The sequence below is a fragment of the Salmo trutta genome, chromosome 12, assembly GCF_901001165.1.
Source record: "Salmo trutta chromosome 12, fSalTru1.1, whole genome shotgun sequence".
NCBI lineage: Eukaryota > Metazoa > Chordata > Actinopteri > Salmoniformes > Salmonidae > Salmo > Salmo trutta.
Window position 1 is genome coordinate 95,541,444 of NC_042968.1, and position 26,928 is coordinate 95,568,371.

The 26,928-nt window shown below is 45.1% G+C and overlaps 1 protein-coding gene and 1 non-coding gene across 2 annotated transcripts in view; one reads left to right on the forward strand and one right to left on the reverse strand.

Moving 5' to 3' along the window:
• Nucleotides 1-20,378, reverse strand: part of tmem135 (transmembrane protein 135) — a 42,748-nt gene extending 22,370 nt beyond the window's left edge. Inside the window, exons 1-2 of the mRNA XM_029770405.1 lie at nt 20,149-20,378; nt 120-247 (exon numbers count right to left, since the gene is read on the reverse strand). Of these exons, the coding sequence (XP_029626265.1) occupies nt 120-247; nt 20,149-20,286 (266 nt within the window). The 5' untranslated portion in view covers nt 20,287-20,378. The remainder of the gene's footprint in view (nt 1-119; nt 248-20,148) is intronic.
• Nucleotides 16,510-16,582, forward strand: trnaa-ugc (transfer RNA alanine (anticodon UGC)). The gene has a single exon. It is a non-coding gene; the product is annotated as a tRNA-Ala (tRNA).
• Nucleotides 20,379-26,928: the final 6,550 nt, after the last annotated feature.

The following is a 26,928-nucleotide window of genomic DNA, read 5'->3' on the forward strand; positions in this document are numbered from 1 at the left end:
ACGCTATGGACTTCACCCTCTTCAACCTACTGGGCCAAGGACAAGAGGACTGTTTCAAATCCCTCTGATTGGCTATCAGGTCAGGCCACTCAAGGATTGCGTGTGTGTGTGTGTGTTACCTGAGGATGCAGAAGAAGGCGATGTAGAGTCCGCCATTAGCGGTGAGGAAGGACGTGGACTGAAGGATCTCAGGGAGTAGTCTCTTCAGATAATACTCTTTCTTCCTCCTCCGCAGGATGGCTGCTATCTGCGCGCACACACACACACACACACACACACACACACACACACACACACACAGAGTTGAGATCAGGAAGTGAACATAAAGTTGAACAAATGCAAACAGTAGGAGTAGTTTAAACTAGCCTTACTGTCCACGGTCAGGACAGATCAACTAACCTTACTGTCCACGGTCAGGACAGATCAACTAGCCTTACTGTCCACGGTCAGAACAGATCAACTAACCTTACTGTCCACGGTCAGGACAGATCAACTAGCCTTACTGTCCACGGTCAGGAAAGATCAACTAGCCTTACTGTCCACGGTCAGGAAAGATCAACTAGCCTTACTGTCCACGGTCAGGACAGATCAACTAGCCTTACTGTCCACGGTCAGGAAAGATCAACTAGCCTTACTGTCCACGGTCAGGACAGATCAACTAGCCTTACTGTCCACGGTCAGGACAGATCAACTAACCTTACTGTCCACGGTCAGGACAGATCAACTAGCCTTACTGTCCACGGTCAGGACAGATCAACTAGCCTTACTGTCCACGGTCAGGACAGATCAACTAGCCTTACTGTCCACGGTCAGACTACTGTCCACGGTCAGAACAGATCAACTAGTCTTACTGTCCACGGTCAGTCTACTGTCCACGGTCAGGACAGATCAACTAGCCTTACTGTCCACGGTCAGAACAGATCAACTAGCCTTACTGTCCACGGTCAGACTACTGTCCACGTCAGCCTACTGTCCACGGTCAGGACAGATCAACTAACCTTACTGCCCACGGTCAGACTACTGTCCACGGTCAGGACAGATCAACTAGCCTTACTGTCCACGGTCAGGACAGATCAACTAGTCTTACTGTCCACGGTCAGAACAGACCATCTAGCCTTACTGTCCACGGTCAGGCTACTGTCCACGGTCAGACTACTGTCCACGGTCAGACTACTGTCCACGGTCAGGACAGATCAACTAGCCTTACTGTCCACGGTCAGGCTACTGTCCACGGTCAGAACAGATCAACTAGCCTTACTGTCCACGGTCAGGACAGATCAACTAGTCTTACTGTCCACGGTCAGACTACTGTCCACGGTCAGACTACTGTCCACGGTCAGACTACTGTCCACGGTCAGACTACTGTCCACGGTCAGACTACTGTCCACGGTCAGACTACTGTCCACGGTCAGACTACTGTCCACGGTCAGGACAGATCAACTAGCCTTACTGTCCACGGTCAGGCTACTGTCCACGGTCAGAACAGATCAACTAGCCTTACTGTCCACGGTCAGGACAGATCAACTAGCCTTACTGTCCACGTCAGGCTACTGTCAGGCTACTGTCCACGGTCAGACTACTGTCCACGGTCAGACTACTGTCCACGGTCAGACTACTGTCCACGGTCAGAACAGATCAACTAGCCTTACTGTCCACGGTCAGGACAGATCAACTAGCCTTACTGTCCACGGTCAGGACAGATCAACTAGTCTTACTGTCCACGGTCAGGACAGATCAACTAGTCTTACTGTCCACGGTCAGAACAGATCAACTAACCTTACTGTCCACGGTCAGAACAGATCAACTAGCCTTACTGTCCACGGTCAGAACAGATCAACTAGCCTTACTGTCCACGGTCAGAACAGATCAACTAGCCTTACTGTCCACGGTCAGACTACTGTCCACGGTCAGACTACTGTCCACGGTCAGAACAGATCAACTAGCCTTACTGTCCACGGTCAGGACAGATCAACTAGTCTTTCTGTCCACGGTCAGACTACTGTCCACGGTCAGAACAGATCAACTAACCTTACTGTCCACGGTCAGGACAGATCAACTAGTCTTACTGTCCACGGTCAGAACAGATCAACTAGCCTACTGTCCACGGTCAGGACAGATCAACTAGCCTTACTGTCCACGGTCAGGACAGATCAACTAGCCTTACTGTCCACGGTCAGAACAGATCAACTAGCCTTACTGTCCACGGTCAGAACAGATCAACTAGCCTTACTGTCCACGGTCAGAACAGATCAACTAGCCTTACTGTCCACGGTCAGAACAGATCAACTAGCCTTACTGTCCACGGTCAGGACAGATCAACTAGCCTTACTGTCCACGGTCAGGACAGATCAACTAGCCTTACTGTCCATGGTCAGGACAGATCAACTAGCCTTACTGTCCACGGTCAGGACAGATCAACTAGCCTTACTGTCCACGGTCAGAACAGATCAACTAACCTTACTGTCCACGGTCAGGACAGATCAACTAACCTTACTGTCCACGGTCAGAACAGATCAACTAACCTTACTGTCCACGGTCAGAACAGATCAACTAACCTTACTGTCCACGGTCAGAACAGATCAACTAGCCTTACTGTCCACGGTCAGACTACTGTCCACGGTCAGAACAGATCAACTAGCCTTACTGTCCACGGTCAGGACAGATCAACTAGCCTTACTGTCCACGGTCAGATCAACTAGCCTTACTGTCCACGGTCAGACTACTGTCCACGGTCTGGATAGATCAACTAACCTTACTGTCCACGGTCAGGACAGATCAACTGTCCACGGTCAGACTACTGTCCACGGTCAGGACAGATCAACTAGCCTTACTGTCCACGGTCAGACTACTGTCCACGGTCAGACTACTGTCCACGGTCAGAACAGATCAACTAGCCTTACTGTCCACGGTCAGGACAGATCAACTAGCCTTACTGTCCACGGTCAGATCAACTAGCCTTACTGTCCACGGTCAGACTACTGTCCACGGTCTGGATAGATCAACTAACCTTACTGTCCACGGTCAGGACAGATCAACTGTCCACGGTCAGACTACTGTCCACGGTCAGGACAGATCAACTAGCCTTACTGTCCACGGTCAGATCAACTAACCTTACTGTCCACGGTCAGAACAGATCAACTAACCTTACTGTCCACGGTCAGAACAGATCAACTAACCTTACTGTCCACGGTCAGAACAGATCAACTAACCTTACTGTCCACGGTCAGAACAGACCATCTAGCCTTACTGTCCACGGTCAGGCTACTGTCCACGGTCAGACTACTGTCCACGGTCAGACTACTGTCCACGGTCAGACTACTGTCCACGGTCAGGACAGATCAACTAGCCTTACTGTCCACGGTCAGGACAGATCAACTAGCCTTACTGTCCACGGTCAGGCTACTGTCAGGCTACTGTCCACGGTCAGACTACTGTCCACGGTCAGACTACTGTCCACGGTCAGACTACTGTCCACGGTCAGAACAGATCAACTAGCCTTACTGTCCACGGTCAGGACAGATCAACTAGTCTTACTGTCCACGGTCAGGACAGATCAACTAACCTTACTGTCCACGGTCAGAACAGATCAACTAACCTTACTGTCCACGGTCAGAACAGATCAACTAACCTTACTGTCCACGGTCAGAACAGATCAACTAGCCTTACTGTCCACGGTCAGAACAGATCAACTAGCCTTACTGTCCACGGTCAGAACAGATCAACTAACCTTACTGTCCACGGTCAGACTACTGTCCACGGTCAGAACAGATCAACTAACCTTACTGTCCACGGTCAGAACAGATCAACTAGCCTTACTGTCCACGGTCAGGACAGATCAACTAGCCTTACTGTCCACGGTCAGGACAGATCAACTAGCCTTACTGTCCACGGTCAGGACAGATCAACTAGCCTTACTGTCCACGGTCAGACTACTGTCCACGGTCAGACTACTGTCCACGGTCAGACTACTGTCCACGGTCAGACTACTGTCCACGGTCAGACTACTGTCCACGGTCAGACTACTGTCCACGGTCAGGACAGATCAACTAACCTTACTGTCCACGGTCAGACTACTGTCCACGGTCAGACTACTGTCCACGGTCAGGACAGATCAACTAGTCTTACTGTCCACGGTCAGACTACTGTCCACGGTCAGACTACCGTCCACGGTCAGACTACTGTCCGCGGTCAGGAGAGATCAACTAGCCTTACTGTCCACGGTCAGGACAGATCAACTAACCTTACTGTCCACGGTCAGGACAGATCAACTAGCCTTACTGTCCACGGTCAGAGGGGGACAAGAAAGAGAGAGGAGACAAAGTAAGAGGGACATACAGACAATGACAGCTGGTGTCTAGTAGTATAATAAGCCTCTTAGTTCACCAGACAGAACTCCACATGAAGGTTACTGTAGTTTAGATTACTGTAGTATAGGTTACTGTAGTTTAGATTACTGTAGAGTAGGTTACTGTAGTATAGGTTACTGTAGGTTACTGTAGAGTAGCTTACTGTAGAGTAGGTTACTGTAGAGTAGGTTACTGTAGAGTAGGTTACTGTAGAGTAGGTTACTGTAGTATAGGTTACTGTAGTATAGGTTACTGTAGTATAGGTTACTGTAGGTTACTGTAGAGTAGGTTACTGTAGAGTAGATTACTGTAGTGTAGGTTACTGTAGAGTAGGTTACTGTAGAGTAGGTTACTGTAGAGTAGGTTACTGTAGTATAGGTTACTGTAGTATAGGTTACTGTAGTATAGGTTACTGTAGTATAGGTTACTGTAGTGTAGGTTACTGTAGAGTAGGTTACTGTAGAGTAGGTTACTGTAGAGTAGGTTACTGTAGGTTACTGTAGTATAGGTTACTGTAGAGTAGGTTACTGTAGGTTACTGTAGAGTAGGTTACTGTAGAGTAGGTTACTGTAGAGTAGGTTACTGTAGTGTAGGTTACTGTAGAGTAGGTTACTGTAGGTTACTGTAGAGTAGGTTACTGTAGAGTAGGTTACTGTAGAGTAGGTTACTGTAGAGTAGGTTACTGTAGGTTACTGTAGAGTAGGTTACTGTAGGTTACTGTAGAGTAGGTTACTGTAGAGTAGGTTACTGTAGTATAGGTTACTGTAGAGTAGGTTACTGTAGGTTACTGTAGAGTAGGTTACTGTAGAGTAGGTTACTGTAGAGTAGGTTACTGTAGAGTAGGTTACTGTAGGTTACTGTAGAGTAGGTTACTGTAGGTTACTGTAGAGTAGGTTACTGTAGAGTAGGTTACTGTAGAGTAGGTTACTGTAGAGTAGGTTACTGTAGTATAGGTTACTGTAGAGTAGGTTACTGTAGAGTAGGTTACTGTAGAGTAGGTTACTGTAGAGTAGGTTACTGTAGAGTAGGTTACTGTAGAGTAGGTTACTATAGAGTAGGTTACTGTAGAGTAGGTTACTGTAGAGTAGGTTACTGTAGAGTAGGTTACTATAGAGTACTTGCTATCAGGCCTGGAGTTTCATGATTTTAGGGTCAAGGCCATTTGGCCTTCAAGAGGTCCCCAATCTGCCAGGGCACCGAGGCCATCAGCCAGGGCACCGAGGCCATCAGCCAGGGCACCGAGGCTATGGTGTTCAGACCATAGGAATGTTAAGGGTATTATTGTATAAACACTTCCTCATATGCCATTGAAACCAGTATTTCTCATGTTCTCAAAATTGTCCAGCGGCCAAAGACACAATCCGAGTCATATTAACAACCAATAGCAACAACCCACAGCAACAACCCACAGCAACAACCCACAGCAACAACCCATAGCAACAACCCATAGCAACAACCCATAGCAACAACCCACAGCAACAACCCACAGCAACAACCCACAGCAACAACCCACAGCAACAACCCATAGCAACAACCCACAGCAACAACCCACAGCAACAACCCACAGCAACAACCCACAGCAACAACCCATAGCAACAACCCATAGCAACAACCCATAGCAACAACCCATAGCAACAACCCATGCTTGTTGTTGCATCTTTAGATCTTCCGTCTCTCTACATTGCTGAAGGATATTTTCATCTCTTGTCAAATGAAACCGCTGGCATTTACAGCAGCACTTTTGAGAACGGTGTTTTCCGGTAATTCCATTCTAGAACATGTGCGTTTATAGCCTACTGCCATGTGCTCATTGCTGTGCTTATAAATGTGAAGAAATAATAGTTTAATAACATTTTAAGCTAAAATGTTCTGTTGCATGAATCTCATTGCTTTTAAAAGTTATTTGATATATATAGTGGTTAAATTAGTTTGGGGTCTATCGTATTGTATTGTTCGTATGTGTTGATGTAAAAACATACAAAATACACTGTCTATCAAACTAATGTTTTGGCCTATTTTTCAGTGTGGGAAGCTATATTTAAGGAGGGTAATAGCCTAGGATAACCAATTCTAAAACGGCACTAGCTGTTCGCAATGTAGCCTAAGCGTGAAATAGCCGGGGAGCGCAATTATTCTGAAACTGAAGCTCATTGTTGGAACACATGATTCTCTACTTCAAAGTCCATTTTGAATTTCTGATGAAACTGTCGTCATTTGGCATGGAATATAGCTTGGGTATCACATCAGTTAGTTAAGAAGTTTTAATAGGCATTTATCCAAATGGACAGAGTTGTAGTGGAGCGGGTCGAGAGCTTCAAGTTAATCATTAAGGACTTCAAATGGTCCACACACACACACACACACACACACACACACACCCACCCACCCACACACACACACACACACACACAGTCGTGAATGACTGGCTGCATCACTGCTTGGTATGACAATAGCACCGCCCTGGATCACATGGTGCTACGGAGGGTGGTGAGGACAGCCCAGTACATCACTGGGGCTGAACTCCCTGCTATACCAGGCGGTGTGAAAGGAAGGCCTGAAGAATTATTAAGACTCCAGTCACCCAAGTCATAGACTGTTCTCTCTGCTTCCACAGGGCAAGAGGTAGCGGTGCATCAAGTCTGACACCAACAGGCTCCTGAACAGCTTCTATCCCAAAGCAATAAAACTGATAAATAGGTAATAAAATAGCTACACGGACCGAGTTCACCTTGAATCTTTATTGACCTTTTATCTCTATGCACACTCACAGGGCGAGATACATTCCTACCTCTATCACTCCAGAACCCCTGCACATTGTTAATATGGTTCTGGAACTAACTGAGCCTGTATATAATATGGTTCCGGAACTGACTGAGCCTGTATATAATATGGTTCTGGAACTGAGCCTGTATATAATATGGTTCTGGACCTGACTGAGCCTGTATATAATATGGTTCTGGAACTGACTGAGCCTGTATATAATATGGTTCTGGAACTGAGCCTGTATATAATATGGTTCTGGACCTGACTGAGCCTGTATATAATATGGTTCTGGACCTGACTGAGCCTGTATATAATATGGTTCTGGAACTGACTGAGCCTGTATATAATATGGTTCTGGAACTGACCGAGCCTGTATATAATATGGTTCTGGAACTGACTGAGCCCGTATATAATATGGTTCTGGAACTGACTGAGCCCGTATATAATATGGTTCTGGAACTGACTGAGCCCGTATATAATATGGTTCTGGAACTGACTGAGCCCGTATATAATATGGTTCTGGAACTGACTGAGCCCGTATATAATATGGTTCTGGAACTGACTGAGCCCGTATATAATATGGTTCTGGAACTGACTGAGCCCGTATATAATATGGTTCTGGAACTGACTGAGCCCGTATATAATATGGTTCTGGAACTGACTGAGCCCGTATATAATATGGTTCTGGAACTGACTGAGCCCGTATATAATATGGTTCTGGAACTGACTGAGCCCGTATATAATATGGTTCTGGACCTGACTGAGCCTGTATATAATATGGTTCTGGACCTGACTGAGCCTGTATATAATATGGTTCTGGACCTGACTGAGCCTGTATATAATATGGTTCTGGAACTGACTGAGCCTGTATATAATATGGTTCTGGAACTGACTGAGCCTGTATATAATATGGTTCTGGAACTGACTGAGCCTGTATATAATATGGTTCTGGAACTGACTGAGCCTGTATATAATATGGTTCTGGAACTGACCGAGCCTGTATATAATATGGTTCTGGAACTGACTGAGCCTGTATATAATATGGTTCTGGAACTGACTGAGCCTGTATATAATATGGTTCTGGAACTGACAGAGCCTGTATATAATATGGTTCTGGAACTGAGCCTGTATATAATATGGTTCTGGTTCTGGAACTGAGCCTGTATATAATATGGTTCTGGTTCTGGAACTGAGCCTGTATATAATATGGTTCTGGAACTGACAGAGCCTGTATATAATATGGTTCTGGAACTGACAGAGCCTGTATATAATATGGTTCTGGAACTGACCGAGCCTGTATATAATATGGTTCTGGAACTGACCGAGCCTGTATATAATATGGTTCTGGAACTGACAGAGCCTGTATATAATATGGTTCTGGAACTGAGCCTGTATATAATATGGTTCTGGACCTGACTGAGCCTGTATATAATATGGTTCTGGAACTGACTGAGCCTGTATATAATATGGTTCTGGAACTGACTGAGCCTGTATATAATATGGTTCTGGAACTGACTGAGCCTGTATATAATATGGTTCTGGAACTGACTGAGCCTGTATATAATATGGTTCTGGAACTGACAGGGCCTGTATATAATATGGTTCTGGAACTGAGCCTGTATATAATATGGTTCTGGAACTGACCGAGCCTGTATATAATATGGTTCTGGAACTGACAGAGCCTGTATATAATATGGTTCTGGAACTGAGCCTGTATATAATATGGTTCTGGACCTGACTGAGCCTGTATATAATATGGTTCTGGAACTGACTGAGCCTGTATATAATATGGTTCTGGAACTGACTGAGCCTGTATATAATATGGTTCTGGAACTGACTGAGCCTGTATATAATATGGTTCTGGAACTGACTGAGCCTGTATATAATATGGTTCTGGAACTGAGCCTGTATATAATATGGTTCTGGAACTGAGCCTGTATATAATATGGTTCTGGAACTGACTGAGCCTGTATATAATATGGTTCTGGAACTGACTGAGCCTGTATATAATATGGTTCTGGAAGTGAGCCTGTATATAATATGGTTCTAGAACTGAGCCTGTATATAATATGGTTCTGGAACTGAGCCTGTATATAATATGGTTCTAGAACTGAGCCTGTATATAATATGGTTCCGGAACTGACCGAGCCTGTATATAATATGGTTCTGGAACTGAGCCTGTATATAATATGGTTCTGGAACTGAGCCTGTATATAATATGGTTCTGGAACTGAGCCTGTATATAATATGGTTCTGGAACTGACAGAGCCTGTATATAATATGGTTCTGGAACTGACAGAGCCTGTATATAATATGGTTCTGGAACTGACAGAGCCTGTATATAATATGGTTCTGGAACTGACAGAGCCTGTATATAATATGGTTCTGGAACTGACAGAGCCTGTATATAATATGGTTCTGGAACTGACAGAGCCTGTATATAATATGGTTCTGGAACTGACAGAGCCTGTATATAATATGGTTCTGGAAGTGACCGAGCCTGTATATAATATGGTTCCGGAAGTGACCGAGCCTGTATATAATATGGTTCCGGAACTGACCGAGCCTGTATATAATATGGTTCCGGAACTGACCGAGCCTGTATATAATATGGTTCCGGAACTGACCGAGCCTGTACATAATATGGTTCCGGAACTGACCGAGCCTGTACATAATATGGTTCCGGAACTGACCGAGCCTGTACATAATATGGTTCCGGAACTGACCGAGCCTGTACATAATATGGTTCTGGACCTGACCGAGCCTGTATATAATATGGTTCCGGACCTGACCGAGCCTGTATATAATATGGTTCCGGAACTGACTGAGCCTGTATATAATATGGTTCTGGACCTGACTGAGCCTGTATATAATATGGTTCTGGACCTGACTGAGCCTGTATATAATATGGTTCTGGACCTGACTGAGCCTGTATATAATATGGTTCTGGAACTGACAGAGCCTGTATATAATATGGTTCTGGAACTGACAGAGCCTGTATATAATATGGTTCTGGAACTGACCGAGCCTGTATATAATATGGTTCTGGAACTGACTGAGCCTGTATATAATATGGTTCTGGAACTGACTGAGCCTGTATATAATATGGTTCTGGAACTGACTGAGCCTGTATATAATATGGTTCTGGAACTGACTGAGCCTGTATATAATATGGTTCTGGAACTGACTGAGCCTGTATATAATATGGTTCTGGAACTGACAGAGCCTGTATATAATATGGTTCTGGAACTGACAGAGCCTGTATATAATATGGTTCTGGACCTGACCGAGACTGTATATAATATGGTTCTGGAACTGACTGAGCCTGTATATAATATGGTTCTGGAACTGACTGAGCCTGTATATAATATGGTTCTGGAACTGACTGAGCCTGTATATAATATGGTTCTGGACCTGACCGAGCCTGTATATAATATGGTTCTGGAACTGACCGAGCCTGTATATAATATGGTTCTGGAACTGACCGAGCCTGTATATAATATGGTTCTGGACCTGACCGAGCCTGTATATAATATGGTTCCGGAAGTGACCGAGCCTGTATATAATATGGTTCCGGAACAGACCGAGCCTGTATATAATATGGTTCCGGAACTGACCGAGCCTGTATATAATATGGTTCCGGAACTGACCGAGCCTGTATATAATATGGTTCCGGAACTGACCGAGCCTGTATATAATATGGTTCCGGAACTGACCGAGCCTGTATATAATATGGTTCCGGAACTGACCGAGCCTGTATATAATATGGTTCCGGAACTGACCGAGCCTGTATATAATATGGTTCCGGACCTGACCGAGCCTGTATATAATATGGTTCCGGACCTGACCGAGCCTGTACATAATATGGTTCCGGAACTGACCGAGCCTGTACATAATATGGTTCCGGAACTGACCGAGCCTGTACATAATATGGTTCCGGAACTGACCGAGCCTGTACATAATATGGTTCCGGACCTGACCGAGCCTGTATATAATATGGTTCTGGACCTGACTGAGCCTGTATATAATATGGTTCTGGACCTGACTGAGCCTGTATATAATATGGTTCTGGACCTGACTGAGCCTGTATATAATATGGTTCTGGACCTGACTGAGCCTGTATATAATATGGTTCTGGACCTGACTGAGCCTGTATATAATATGGTTCTGGAACTGACTGAGCCTGTATATAATATGGTTCTGGAACTGACTGAGCCTGTATATAATATGGTTCTGGAACTGAGCCTGTATATAATATGGTTCTGGAACTGACTGAGCCTGTATATAATATGGTTCTGGAACTGACTGAGCCTGTATATAATATGGTTCTGGAACTGACTGAGCCTGTATATAATATGGTTCTGGAACTGAGCCTGTATATAATATGGTTCTGGAACTGACTGAGCCTGTATATAATATGGTTCTGGAACTGACAGAGCCTGTATATAATATGGTTCTGGAACTGAGCCTGTATATAATATGGTTCTGGTTCTGGAACTGAGCCTGTATATAATATGGTTCTGGTTCTGGAACTGAGCCTGTATATAATATGGTTCTGGAACTGAGCCTGTATATAATATGGTTCTGGAACTGACAGAGCCTGTATATAATATGGTTCTGGAACTGACCGAGCCTGTATATAATATGGTTCTGGAACTGACCGAGCCTGTATATAATATGGTTCTGGAACTGACAGAGCCTGTATATAATATGGTTCTGGAACTGAGCCTGTATATAATATGGTTCTGGACCTGACTGAGCCTGTATATAATATGGTTCTGGAACTGACTGAGCCTGTATATAATATGGTTCTGGAACTGACTGAGCCTGTATATAATATGGTTCTGGAACTGACTGAGCCTGTATATAATATGGTTCTGGAACTGACTGAGCCTGTATATAATATGGTTCTGGAACTGACAGGGCCTGTATATAATATGGTTCTGGAACTGAGCCTGTATATAATATGGTTCTGGAACTGACCGAGCCTGTATATAATATGGTTCTGGAACTGACCGAGCCTGTATATAATATGGTTCTGGAACTGACAGAGCCTGTATATAATATGGTTCTGGAACTGAGCCTGTATATAATATGGTTCTGGACCTGACTGAGCCTGTATATAATATGGTTCTGGAACTGACTGAGCCTGTATATAATATGGTTCTGGAACTGACTGAGCCTGTATATAATATGGTTCTGGAACTGACTGAGCCTGTATATAATATGGTTCTGGAACTGACTGAGCCTGTATATAATATGGTTCTGGAACTGAGCCTGTATATAATATGGTTCTGGAACTGAGCCTGTATATAATATGGTTCTGGAACTGACTGAGCCTGTATATAATATGGTTCTGGAACTGACTGAGCCTGTATATAATATGGTTCTGGAAGTGAGCCTGTATATAATATGGTTCTAGAACTGAGCCTGTATATAATATGGTTCTGGAACTGAGCCTGTATATAATATGGTTCCGGAACTGACCCTGTATATAATATGGTTCTGGAACTGAGCCTGTATATAATATGGTTCTGGAACTGAGCCTGTATATAATATGGTTCTGGAACTGAGCCTGTATATAATATGGTTCTGGAACTGAGCCTGTATATAATATGGTTCTGGAACTGACAGAGCCTGTATATAATATGGTTCTGGAACTGACAGAGCCTGTATATAATATGGTTCTGGAACTGACAGAGCCTGTATATAATATGGTTCTGGAACTGACAGAGCCTGTATATAATATGGTTCCGGAAGTGACCGAGCCTGTATATAATATGGTTCCGGAACAGACCGAGCCTGTATATAATATGGTTCCGGAACTGACCGAGCCTGTATATAATATGGTTCCGGAACTGACCGAGCCTGTACATAATATGGTTCCGGAACTGACCGAGCCTGTACATAATATGGTTCCGGAACTGACCGAGCCTGTACATAATATGGTTCCGGAACTGACCGAGCCTGTACATAATATGGTTCTGGACCTGACCGAGCCTGTATATAATATGGTTCTGGACCTGACCGAGCCTGTATATAATATGGTTCCGGAACTGACTGAGCCTGTATATAATATGGTTCTGGAACTGACAGCCTGTATATAATATGGTTCCGGAACTGACTGAGCCTGTATATAATATGGTTCTGGACCTGACTGAGCCTGTATATAATATGGTTCTGGACCTGACTGAGCCTGTATATAATATGGTTCTGGACCTGACTGAGCCTGTATATAATATGGTTCTGGAACTGACAGAGCCTGTATATAATATGGTTCTGGAACTGACAGAGCCTGTATATAATATGGTTCTGGAACTGACCGAGCCTGTATATAATATGGTTCTGGAACTGACTGAGCCTGTATATAATATGGTTCTGGAACTGACTGAGCCTGTATATAATATGGTTCTGGAACTGACTGAGCCTGTATATAATATGGTTCTGGAACTGACTGAGCCTGTATATAATATGGTTCTGGAACTGACAGAGCCTGTATATAATATGGTTCTGGAACTGAGCCTGTATATAATATGGTTCTGGTTCTGGAACTGAGCCTGTATATAATATGGTTCTGGAACTGAGCCTGTATATAATATGGTTCTGGAACTGAGCCTGTATATAATATGGTTCTGGAACTGAGCCTGTATATAATATGGTTCTGGAACTGACTGAGCCCGTATATAATATGGTTCTGGAACTGACTGAGCCTGTATATAATATGGTTCTGGAACTGACTGAGCCTGTATATAATATGGTTCTGGAACTGACTGAGCCTGTATATAATATGGTTCTGGAAGTGAGCCTGTATATAATATGGTTCTAGAACTGAGCCTGTATATAATATGGTTCTGGAACTGAGCCTGTATATAATATGGTTCCGGAACTGACCCTGTATATAATATGGTTCTGGAACTGAGCCTGTATATAAGATGGTTCTGGAACTGAGCCTGTATATAAGATGGTTCTAGAACTGAGCCTGTATATAATATGGTTCTGGAACTGAGCCTGTATATAATATGGTTCTGGAACTGAGCCTGTATATAATATGGTTCTGGAACTGAGCCTGTATATAATATGGTTCTGGAACTGAGCCTGTATATAATATGGTTCTGGAACTGAGCCTGTATATAATATGGTTCTAGAACTGAGCCTGTATATAATATGGTTCTAGAACTGAGCCTGTATATAATATGGTTCTAGAACTGAGCCTGTATATAATATGGTTCTGGAACTGAGCCTGTATATAAGATGCTTTCTTCGTGCTGTTCTTATTTTTATTTCTTGTGTATTTTGTTCTGCCGTGTTATTTTTAGTGCTACATTGATATAGATTACTGCATGGTTGGGTTTAACTGTACTTGTGCACGTGACATCAAAACCATGTCTGTAGGCCTAACAGGAGTACAGGGAGAAGAACTGTGTGATCCTTGGCTTTGTTTTTTTGTGCCCTGCAAATGCAACACTAGAGTCAAAGAAAATGTTATATTGTCTTCAAGACAACAGGCAGCCACATAGCAACATTCCACCAAATAGTTTTACAGTATTTTGTTTTTCCATCTCTGGTTAAATATAGAGTTTTGACATCCGTTCTTGAGTACTAGACTACTCATGCCAATCCATCTACTGACCTGTAATTCCTCCATCAGATGCCAAACGGCACCTAAAGACTCTCAGATCATGTGAAACAAAATTCTCTGGTTTGATGAAACCAAGATTGAAATCTTTGGACCTGAATGCCAAGCGTCACATCTGTAGGAAACCTGTCACCATCCCTATGGTGAAGCATGGTGGTGGCGGCATCATGCTGTGGAGATGTTTTTCAGCAGCAGGGACTGCGAGACTAGACAGGATTGAGGGCAAGATGAACGGAGCAAAGTACAGAGAGTCTCCTTGATGAAAACCTGCTCCAGAGCACTCAGGACCTCAGACTGGGGCGAAGGTTCACCTTCCAACAGGACAACGACCCTAAGCACACAGCCAAGACAATGCAGGAGTGGACTCAGGACTCTGAAAGTCCTTGAGAGGCCCAGCGAGGGCTCAAACTTCAACCTGATCAAACATCACTTGAGAGACATGAAAATAGCTGTGGAGCGACACTCCCCATCCAACCTGACAGAGCTTGAGAGGATCTGCAGAGAAGAATGGGAGAAACTCCCCAAATACAGGTGTGCCAAGCTTGTAGGGCCAAACCCAAGAAGACTCGAGGCTGTAATCGCTGCCAAAGGTACTTCAACAAAGTACTGAATAAAGGGTCTGAATACTTATGTAAATGTGATATTTTCTGTATTTTTTTAAAACTGTTTTTGCTTTGTCATTATGGGGTATTGTCTGTTGATTGATGAGAGAAAAAAACAATTTAATACATTGTAGAATACGGCTGTGACGTAACAAAATGTAGAAAAAGTCAAGGGGTCTGAATACTTTCCAAATGCACTGTATATGGTGCATTTCCACTGAGGATTTACCCCAGTGTTTTACCCAAAAGGCTCAGAATTTTCTGTTTCCATCAACATGGGAGACCACTAGACAGTCACTGGGCCATGGGAGACCACTAGACAGTCACTGGGCCATGGGAGACCACTAGACAGTCACTGGGAGACCACTAGACAGTCACTGGGCCATGGGGGAGACCACTAGACAGTCACTGGGCCATGGGGGAGACCACTAGACAGTCACTGGGAGACCACTAGACAGTCACTGGGAGACCACTAGACAGTCACTGGGAGACCCCTAGACAGTCACTGGGAGACCCCTAGACAGTCACTGGGAGACCACTAGACAGTCACTGGGAGACCACTAGACAGTCACTGGGAGACCACTAGACAGTCACTGGGAGACCACTAGACAGTCACTGGGAGACCACTAGACAGTCACTGGGAGACCACTAGACAGTCACTGGGAGACCACTAGACAGTCACTGGGAGACCACTAGACAGTCACTGGGCCATGGGAGACCACTAGACAGTCACTGGGCCATGGGAGACCACTAGACAGTCACTGGGAGACCACTAGACAGTCACTGGGAGACCACTAGACAGTCACTGGGCCATGGGAGACCACTAGACAGTCACTGGGAGACCACTAGACAGTCACTGGGAGACCACTAGACAGTCACTGGGAGACCACTAGACAGTCACTGGGAGACCACTAGACAGTCACTGGGCCATGGGAGACCACTAGAAAGTCACTGGGCCATGGGAGACCACTAGACAGTCACTGGGCCATGGGAGACCACTAGACAGTCACTGGGCCATGGGAGACCACTAGACAGTCACTGGGAGACCACTAGACAGTCACTGGGCCATGGGAGACCACTATAGTACAGGTTGGCTCAGTCTAACTACAATAATGGATGTTACTGTTTCATCAGAGAGACACAAAGATGTGTCTATCTGACGGTCCCTGTAGCTCAGTTGGTAGAGCATGGTGTTTGCAATGCCAGGGTTGTGGGTTCGATTCCCACGGGGGACGAGTACAGAAGAGAAAACATATTTTAAAACATTTATGAAATGTATGTATTCACTACTGTAAGTCGCTCTGGATAAGAGCGTCTGCTAAATTACTAAAATGTAATGTAAATGTAAGATAACAAATGTAATTGCTGAATTCACTTTGTGCTTGCTATTTCAAGCAGCCACAGAATAGTATTAGGCTAAACAAATGATTTTGTATTGGAATTTCACATTGTTTAAAGTTGAGAGATATAAGTTACACAAAGTAATGAGACTGGGTGTGTAAGTCTGCCTCCAAGATAATATGTCAAAGCCTCGTGTATCGGCCTTCCAACATATACAGAAGACCATGGACATCCACACTCATCAGATGAACAGTTTTTAATGAAGCCAGCAGCAACAGGTAGTGGTTAGAGTGGAGGGGCGGCAGGTAGCCTAGTGGTTAGAGTGGAGGGGCGGCAGGTAGCCTAGTGGTTAGAGTGGAGGGGAGGCAGGTAGCCTAGTGGTTAGAGTGGAGGGGCGGCAGGTAGCCTAGTGGTTAGAGTGGAGGGGCGGCATGTAGCCTAGTGGTTAGAGTGGAGGGGCGGCAGGTAGCCTAGTGGTTAGAGTGGAGGGGCGGCAGGTAGCCTAGTGGTTAGAGTGGAGGGGAGGCAGGTAGCCTAGTGGTTAGAGTGGAGGGGCGGCAGGTAGCCTAGTGGTTAGAGTGGAGGGGAGGCAGGTAGCCTAGTGGTTAGAGAGTGGAGGGGCGGCAGGTAGCCTAGTGGTTAGAGTGGAGGGGCGGCAGGTAGCCTAGTGGTTAGAGTGGAGGGGCGGCAGGTAGCCTAGTGGTTAGAGTGGAGGGGAGGCAGGTAGCCTAGTGGTTAGAGTGGAGGGGAGGCAGGTAGCCTAGTGGTTAGAGAGTGGAGGGGCGGCAGGTAGCCTAGTGGTTAGAGTGGAGGCAGGTAGCCTAGTGGTTAGAGTGGAGGCAGGTAGCCTAGTGGTTAGAGTGGAGGGGCGGCAGGTAGCCTAGTGGTTAGAGTGGAGGGGAGGCAGGTAGCCTAGTGGTTAGAGTGGAGGGGCGGCAGGTAGCCTAGTGGTTAGAGTGGAGGGGAGGCAGGTAGCCTAGTGGTTAGAGTGGAGGGGCGGCAGGGAGGCAGGTAGCCTAGTGGTTAGAGTGGAGGGGCGGCAGGTAGCCTAGTGGTTAGAGTGGAGTGGCGGCAGGTAGCCTAGTGGTTAGAGTGGAGGGGCGGCAGGTAGCCTAGTGGTTAGAGTGGAGGGGCGGCAGGTAGCCTAGCGGTTAGAGTGGAGGGGAGGCAGGTAGCCTAGTGGTTAGAGTGGAGGGGAGGCAGGGAGGCAGGTAGCCTAGTGGTTAGAGTGGAGGGGAGGCAGGGAGGCAGGTAGCCTAGTGGTTAGAGTGGAGGGGCGGCAGGTAGCCTAGTGGTTAGAGAGGAGGGGCGGCAGGTAGCCTAGTGGTTAGAGCGGAGGGGCGGCAGGTAGCCTAGTGGTTAGAGCGGAGGGGCGGCAGGTAGCCTAGTGGTTAGAGTGGAGGGGAGGCAGGTAGCCTAGTGGTTAGAGTGGAGGGGGGGCAGGTAGCCTAGTGGTTAGAGTGGAGAGGGGCGGCAGGTAGCCTAGTGGTTAGAGTGGAGGGGCGGCAGGTAGCCTAGTGGTTAGAGTGTAGGGGCGGCAGGTAGCCTAGTGTTTAGAGTGGAGGGGCGGCAGGTAGCCTAGTGGTTAGAGTGGAGGGGGGCGGCAGGTAGCCTAGTGGTTAGAGTGGAGGGGGGCGGCAGGTAGCCTAGTGGTTAGAGTGGAGGGGGGCGGCAGGTAGCCTAGTGGTTAGAGTGGAGGGGAGGCAGGTAGCCTAGTGGTTAGAGTGGAGGGGAGGCAGGTAGCCTAGTGGTTAGAGTGGAGAGGCGGCAGGTAGCCTAGTGGTTAGAGTGGAGGGGCGGCAGGTAGCCTAGTGGTTAGAGTGGAGGGGCGGCAGGTAGCCTAGTGGTTAGAGTGGAGGGGCGGCAGGTAGCCTAGTGGTTAGAGTGGAGGGGCGGCAGGTAGCCTAGTGGTTAGAGTGGAGGGGCGGCAGGTAGCCTAGTGGTTAGAGTGGAGGGGCGGCAGGTAGCCTAGTGGTTAGAGTGCAGGGGCGGCAGGTAGCCTAGTGGTTAGAGCCTTGGACTAGTAACCGAAAGGTTGCTGGATCAAATCCCCAAGCTGACAAGGTAATAATCTGTCGTTCTGCTCCTGAACAAGGCAGTTAACCAACCGTCATTGTAAATAAGAATTTGTTCTTAACCGACTTGCCTAGTTTAAATAAAGATTACATATTGTTTTAATGAAATCATTAATCTCGGTGATGGACAGTATACAGGTATTATTGCATGTTGACTAACCAATAGCTGTGAAATCACATTAAATCTAGTCAGGATCAGTTTAATTCAGGTAAATTTAGTAGATTACCTTCATAGCAGCATTGACGTTGTTGGTTGGCTAGTAAGCAAAAAAACTACTTTACACATCGTTCACTTTTTTGGGAACCTGGTCCTACCACTTGTTAGCTGGCTATAGTTTATTTAAATAAAGCCAAATGATGTACCAATATGGAAAGTTGCAACTATAAACAATAACACCCATCATAGCTTAAGTTATGAAGGCTGGGTAGTTCCTGGTTGCTTGTTAAGCTATTTCAAAGACATGGGAAATGACCAGGAATGAAGGCTGAGTAGTTCCTGGTTCTAGCCTGCTTGTTTTTTAAGCTATTTCATTCCACTCATGTATCATTTGCCAAAGACATGGGAAATGACCAGGAGTGGAATGTTATCTAATATATCTGGTTTACCAGGCAGAGGATTATAGGTTTGAAGAACAGGACACGTATCAGACTGTCCTTGTACTTTGAAACCCACTCTCAGCTTAATAACATATAACACCGCCCACTGGGTAAAACACCAGTTGAAGAAGAAAGAAAAAAAATACTCTTTTTGTAATGGCTCCCTCTCTGAAAATGTCCAGGGGCCCCTAAAACTGTACAAGTGTGCCAAGTTTCATGAAAAAGTGAACATCCTTTTTTTCCACACATTGCCTGGTCTATTAGGGATGTTGGCTGAGGGCAAAGTTCTGCAAATCTCTCAGCCACCGTTAACCCTGCTAGTTAGCTTTAAAACATAAAATTACTGACCAACTCAAGTCCAACTAACGTTAACTAGCTAGTTAGCTTTAAAACATAATATTAAAACATAATATTACTGACTGTGCCGAGAGGAAAGTCCAACTAACGTTAAGTAGCTAGTTAGTTAGCTGGCAAATTGCAATTATAGCTAGCTGGGATTCGCTAGCTAAATAGGGAAGTTAAAAAAACGTTGTCATGCAAAAAGCAATTATGTGAAATCTGTATGCAACGACGTGTCAAAATATGTCACATTGCTAACGACCGGCTACAAACTGTAGTTAGCAACATAGCTATTCATACGACAGATTAATTGAGCTAACTAGCTAGCTAACTAGCTTCCATCCATCCATAGCCATGAACTTAGGCCCTTGTAGCACAACACGGCTAGCTAGCTAGTTAGCATTAGGTGGACAGATCCCCTGGCGGTGTATTTGGAGCTAGCTACTCACCAGGTAAAGCGGTGCATATATTTTAAAAGAAACCTCCAGAGCCCCAGCAGTGATCTCCAGGGTTGACATGACACAAGAAGGGTTCCACGTATGTCCAATCTCATAGCAGCTGTGCGGTATTTTACTCAGCGCTGCCATAGTTACACGGTGGACCGTCGGGAAGCGGAGCTGTGCACTGAGGGGGGAAAAACACAGACGGCTGGTGAACGGAGGCGCGCTCCCGACTGTGGGGAGATGCGCGGCACCGATGCAATTGAAGGCAAAGGGTCAGGCTGGGGGGGTAACAGTCGACACACGCATGCGGTGTAGGTGGGAGTTCAGTGTGTGTGTGTGTGTGTGTGTGTGTGTGTGTGTGTGTGTGTGTGTGTGTGTGTGTGTGCGTGTGCGTTCCCTCTTGCTGGATGTGCCTTGTGGCAATTCACCCTCCAAAACTGTCAGCCTAACCAACCTGTTTCCCCTCCTTTTAAATTTACAGCCAGCCAAATTAATTTGTATTTTTTTTATTTCTTTTATTTAATGGTGTTCCTAAGAGTTCAACAACCAATCAGTCTCTGTTGTAGTGGAACATCTCCCTGCTGATGTCAATGGTGGCTTGTTTATCACACCTAGCCTGTCTGCCTGTCATATTACCCCATTATGAAAAGAGAGTGCAGTTTAACTTCCCTGTAGAGACTGTAGGTCTACTATGGACAGAGGGCAGTTTAACTTCACTGTAGAGACTGTAGGCCTACTATGGACGGAGTGCAGTTTAACTTCACTGTAGAGACTGTAGGCCTACTATGGACAGAGTGCAGTTTAACTTCCATGTAGACTGCAGGTCTACTATGGACAGATTGCAGTTTAACTTCACTGTAGAGACAGTGTCTCCTGACCCCTCCTGTCTCAGCCTCCAGTATTTATGCTGCAGTAGTTTATGTGTCGGGGGGCTAGGGTCAGTCTGTCACATCTGGAGTATTTCTCTCGTCTTTTCCGGTGTCCTGTGTGAATTTAAATATGCTCTCTCTAATTCTCTCTTTCTCTCTTTCTCTCTCTCGGAGGACCTGAGCCCTAGGACCATGCCTCAGGACTACCTGGCTTGATGACTTCTTGCTGTCCCCAGTTCACCTGGCTGTGCTGCTGCTCCAGTTCCAACTGTTCTGCCTGCAGCTATGGAACCCTGACCTGTTCACCGGACGTGCTACCTGTCCCAGACCTGCTGTCCCAGACCTGCTGGAACCCTGACCTGTTCACCGGACGTGCTACCTGTCCCAGACCTGCTGTTTTCAACTCTCTAGAGACAGGAGGAGCGGTAGAGATACTCTCAAAGATCGGCTATGAAAAAGCCAACTGACACTTACTCTTGTGTTACTGACTTGTTGCACCCTCGACAACTACTATGATTATTATTATTTGACCATGCTGGTCATTTATGAACATTTGAACATCTAGGCCATGTGCTGTTATAATCTCCACCCGGCACAGCCAGAAGAGGACTGGTAGACAAAATGTAAGTAAACTAATTTATGCCCCTCTAACTGCCCCGAATGCCTCTTCTGATCCTACAGCCATTGTCTGCAGCAATCATGTGCCTATGAATCAGAGTTATACTGTTAGCACTGAGGTGCTGTGCCCTAGCAGGAAGTCCGCTGTGTGTAGCTCACCCTGCACTTACATAAATAACATGAGAATGTCTACTTCTGCTAAGCTTCCCAGTAAAGCAATGAAAACAAGCAAGCATCCCGGAAAAGGGCTTAAAAAAAGCTCACGTTGAAATATGTAGCTTAAGAAACAAGGTTCATGAAATTAATAACTTGCTAGTAACAGATGACATTCATATTCTGACTATCTCTGAAACTCACTTAGATAATACATTTGATGATACAGTCGTAGCAACACAAGCTTATAACATTTACAGAAAATACAGAAATGCCAATGGGGGAGGTGTTGCTGTTTATATTCAGAACCACATTCCTGTAAAGCTTAGAGAGGATCTCATGTTAAATACTGTTGAAGTAATATGGCTACAAGTTCATCTGCCTCACCTAAAGTCTATTCTGGTGGGAAGCTGCTATAGACCACCAAGTGCTAACAGTCAGTATCTCGATAAAATGTGTGAAATGCTTGATAATGTATGTGATATCAACAGAGAGGTATATTTTCTGGGTGATTTAAATATTGACTGGCTTTCATCAAGCTGCCCACTCAAGAAAAATCTTCAAACTGTAACCAGTGCCTGCAACCTGGTTCAGGTTATCAGTCAACCTACCAGGGTAGTTACAAACAGCACAGGAATGAAATCATCCACATGTATTGATCACATCTTTACTAACACTGCAGATATTTGCTTTAAAGCAGTATCCAAATCCATAGGATGTAGTGATCACAACATAGTAGCCATATCTAGGAAAACCAAAGTCCCAAAGGCTGGGCCTAATATAGTGTATGAGAGGTCATACAATACGTTTTGTAGTGATTCATATGTTGCTGATGTAAATAATAATATTATAATAATATTTGTTGGTCCGTGGTGTGTAATGAGGAGCAACCAGACGCTGCACTTGACACATTTATGAAATTGCTTATCCCAGTTACTAATAAGTACCCATTAAGAAAATGACTGTAAAAACTGTTAAATCCCCGTGGATTGATGAGGAATTGAAAAGTTGTACGGTTGAGCGGGATGAGGCAAAAGGAATGGCAAATACCGATTGGCAAACGCGCTGCAAATTGAATAACCATGTGACTAAACTGAATAAAAAGAAGAAACTACACTATGAAACAAAGAGAAATGACATAATGAATGACAGTAAAAAGGCTTTGGAGCACATTTAATGACATTTAGGGACATTTCCTTCATTGAATCAGATGGCTCATTCATCACAAAACCCACTGATATTGCCAACTACTGTAATGATTTTTTCATTGGCCAGATTAGCAAACGTAGGCATGAAATGCCAGCAACAAACACTGACACTACACATCCAAGTATATCTGACCAAATTATGAAAGACAAGAATTGCAATTTTGAATTCCGTAAAGTGAGTGTGGAAGAGGTGAAACAATTATTGTTGTCTTTCAACAAATGACAAGCCACCTTGGTCTGACAAGTTGGATGGCCGTGACGGGGAGACCCATGAGGCGGCGCACAATTGGCCCAGTGTTGTCTGGGTTAGGGGAGGGTTTGGCCGGCCGAGAAGTCCTTGTCCCATCACGCTCTAGCGACACCTTGTGGCAGGCCGGGCACCTGCAAGCTGACCTCGGTAGTCAGTTGAAAGGTGTCATGTTTCGCATAACTCAACCTTCGCCTCCCGAGACCATTAGGGAGTGATGAGACAAGATTGAAAAAAAAATACAAGTAAAATAAAGAATTGTAAATTGTGTGCCCTGACACACACACCTGGTACGTTCACACACACACACACACACACACACACACACACACACACACACACACACACACACACACACACACACACACACACACACACACACACACGGCAGTGTCCACGCCAGACTGTCAGAGAGTTCCTGTTGTTTTTAAATGGATGACCTCACTGACGTGACCTCACAGCCCACATCTTTGTGATCTCTTACCTTAAGAACACTTGACTAAAGGAAGTAGGAACGTCTAAATTGGAGATTTGAACGTAAACCAAAGTGACACTATATTGTTGCTCCTGGTTTACTAGAGAGAGCGTGTTCCCTCAGGCCTGGAGGGAAGCTAAAGTCATTCTAATACCCAAGAATAGTAAAGCCCCCTTTACTGGCTCAAATAGCCGACCAATCAGCCTGTTACCAACTCTTAGTAAACTTCTGGAAAAAATGGTGTTTGACCAAATACAATGCTATTTTAGAGTAAACAAATTTACAACAGACTTTCAGCACACTTATAGGGAAGGACATTCAACAAGCACAGCACTTACACAAATGGCATGATTAGCTGAAAGAAATTGATAATAAAATGATTGTGGGGGCTGTTTTGTTAGACTTCAGTGCGGCCTTAGACATTATTGATCATGGTCTGCTGCTGGAAAAACGTGTTATGGCTTTACACCCCCTGCTATAATGGCTTTACACCCCCTGCTATATTGTGGATAAAGAATTCCCTGTCTAACAGAACACAGACGTTGTTCTTTAATGGAAGCCTCTCCAACATGATCCAGGTAGAATCAAGAATTCCGGGCCTAATAAGTGGTGCAGCGGTCTAAGACACTGCATCGCAGTTCTTGAAGCGTCATTACAGACCTGGGTTCGATCCCAGGCTGTGTCACAGCCGGCCGTGATGGGGAGACCCATGAGGTGGTGCACATGGTCCAGGTTATGGGAGGGTTTGGCTGGCCGTGATGTCCTTGTCCCATCGCCCTCTTGTGGCGGGCGGGGCGCCTGCAAGCTGACTGCGGTCGACAGTTGTACAGTGTTTCCTCTGACACATTGGTGCGGCTGGCTTCCGGGTTAAGTGAGCAGTGTGTCAAGAAGCAGTGCGGCTTGGCAGGGTTGTGTTTTGGAGGATGCATGGCTCTCGACCATTGCCTCTCCCGAGCCTGTACCGGAGTTGCAGTGATGGGACAAGACTGTAACTACCAATTGGGGAGAAAAGGGGTAAAAAAAAAATTACAGAGACTGAAATGACTGCAACACTTAACAAAGAGCTGCAGTTAGTTTCAGAATGGGTAGCAAGAAATAAGTTAGTCCTAAATATTTAAAAAACTAAAAGCATTGTATTTGGAACAAATCCTTCACTAAACCCTAAACCTCAGCTAAATCGTGTAATAAATCATGTGGACCTTGAGCAAGTTGAGGTGACTAAACTGCTTGGAGTAACCCTGGATTGTAAACTGTCATGATCAAAAAATATTGATACAACAGTAGCTAAGATGGGGAGAAGTCTGTCCATAATAAAGCACTGCTCTGCCTTCTTAACAGCACTATCAACAAGGCAGGTCCTACAGGCCCTAGTTTCTACCTTCTTAACAACACTATCAACAAGGCAGGTCCTACAGGCCCTAGTTTCTACCTTCTTAACAGCACTATCAACAAGGCAGGTCCTACAGGCCCTAGTTTCTACCTTCTTAACAACACTATCAACAAGGCAGGTCCTACAGGCCCTAGTTTCTACCTTCTTAACAGCACTATCAACAAGGCAGGTCCTACAGGCCCTAGTTTCTACCTTCTTAACAACACTATCAACAAGGCAGGTCCTACAGGCCCTAGTTTCTACCTTCTTAACAGCACTATCAACAAGGCAGGTCCTACAGGCCCTAGTTTCTACCTTCTTAACCTACAGGCCCTAGTTTCTACCTTCTTAACTTACAGGCCCTAGTTTCTACCTTCTTAACAACACTATCAACAAGGCAGGTCCTACAGACTCTAGTTTTGTCGCACCTGGACTACTATTCAGCCATGTGGTCAGGTACCACAAAAAATGACTTAGGAAAATTGCAATTGGCTCAGAACAGGGCAGCACAGCTGGCCCTTAGATGTACACAGAGAGCTAATATTAATAATATGCATGTCAATCTCTCCTGGCTCAAAGTGGAGGAGAGATTGACTTCATCACTATTTGTTTTTGTAAGAAGTGTTGACATGTTGAATGCACCGAGCTGTCTGTTTAAACTACTAGCACACAGCTCAGACACCCATGCATTACCCCACAAGACATGCTGCCAGAGGTCTCTTCACAGTCCCCAAGTCCAGAACAGACTATGGGAGGCACACAGTACTACATAGAGCCAAGACTACATGGAACTCTATTCCACATCTGGTAAATAATGCAGCAGTAAAATAAGATTTAAAAAACAGATAAAAAACCACCTTATAGAACAGAGGGGACTGTGAAGCAACACAAACACAGTGTCACGTCCTGACCAGTATTTAGGTATTATTTGTATTATATTTGGTCAGGGCTTGGCAGAGGTATGTTTGTTTTGTATGGCGGGGTTTTTTTGGGTGTGGTTTAGAGGTGTGTGTTATTTATGTGTTCCTGGGTTTTGGGTGTATGTTTCTGAATTAGTATGTTCTAGGTTAGTTTTTCTATGTGTAGGTTTGGGTGCTGGACTCTCAATTGGAGGCAGGTGTTTCTAGTTGCCTATGATTGGGAGTCCTATAAGTAGGTGTGTGTTTGGTTTGTCATTTGTGGGTAGTTTCATTTTGCACTGCTAAGTATTGTTGCTTTAGCCTGTGAAACTGTCCTTCGTCGGTCTTGTTTTTTGTGTATGCTTCATTATATCTAATTAAAAGATTAGCATCCGCATTCCTGCTGCGTATTGGTCCTCCCTTCAACACGGCAATACATGTGACACACAGACACACAGACACAGACACACACGATAACATACGCCTTGTGAGGATCAGGCAACGAGTGGCTAATCTGCCCTTGCCTTCCGTTCTGCTAGCTAACGTTCAATCACTGAAAAATAAATGGGACGAACTGAAAACACGAATATCCTACCAACGGGACATTAAAAACTGTAATATCTTATGTTTCACCGAGTCGTGGCTGAACGACGACATTTAAAACATACAGCTGGCACTAAAATACTCTATCGGCCGAACAGAACTGCAGCCTGGTGCACAATATCTTAGAAAGTCTTGAGGTTTTGCTTGCCTGAGTTAGAGTATCTCATTATAAGCTGTAGACCACACTATCTACCTAGAGAGTTTTCATCTGTATTTTTCGCAGCTGCCTACCACCACAGACCAATGCTGGCACTAAAACCGCGCTCAATGAGCTGTATACCGCCATAAGCAAACAGGAAAACGCTCATCCAGAGGTGGCACTCCTAGAGGCCGGGGACTTTAATG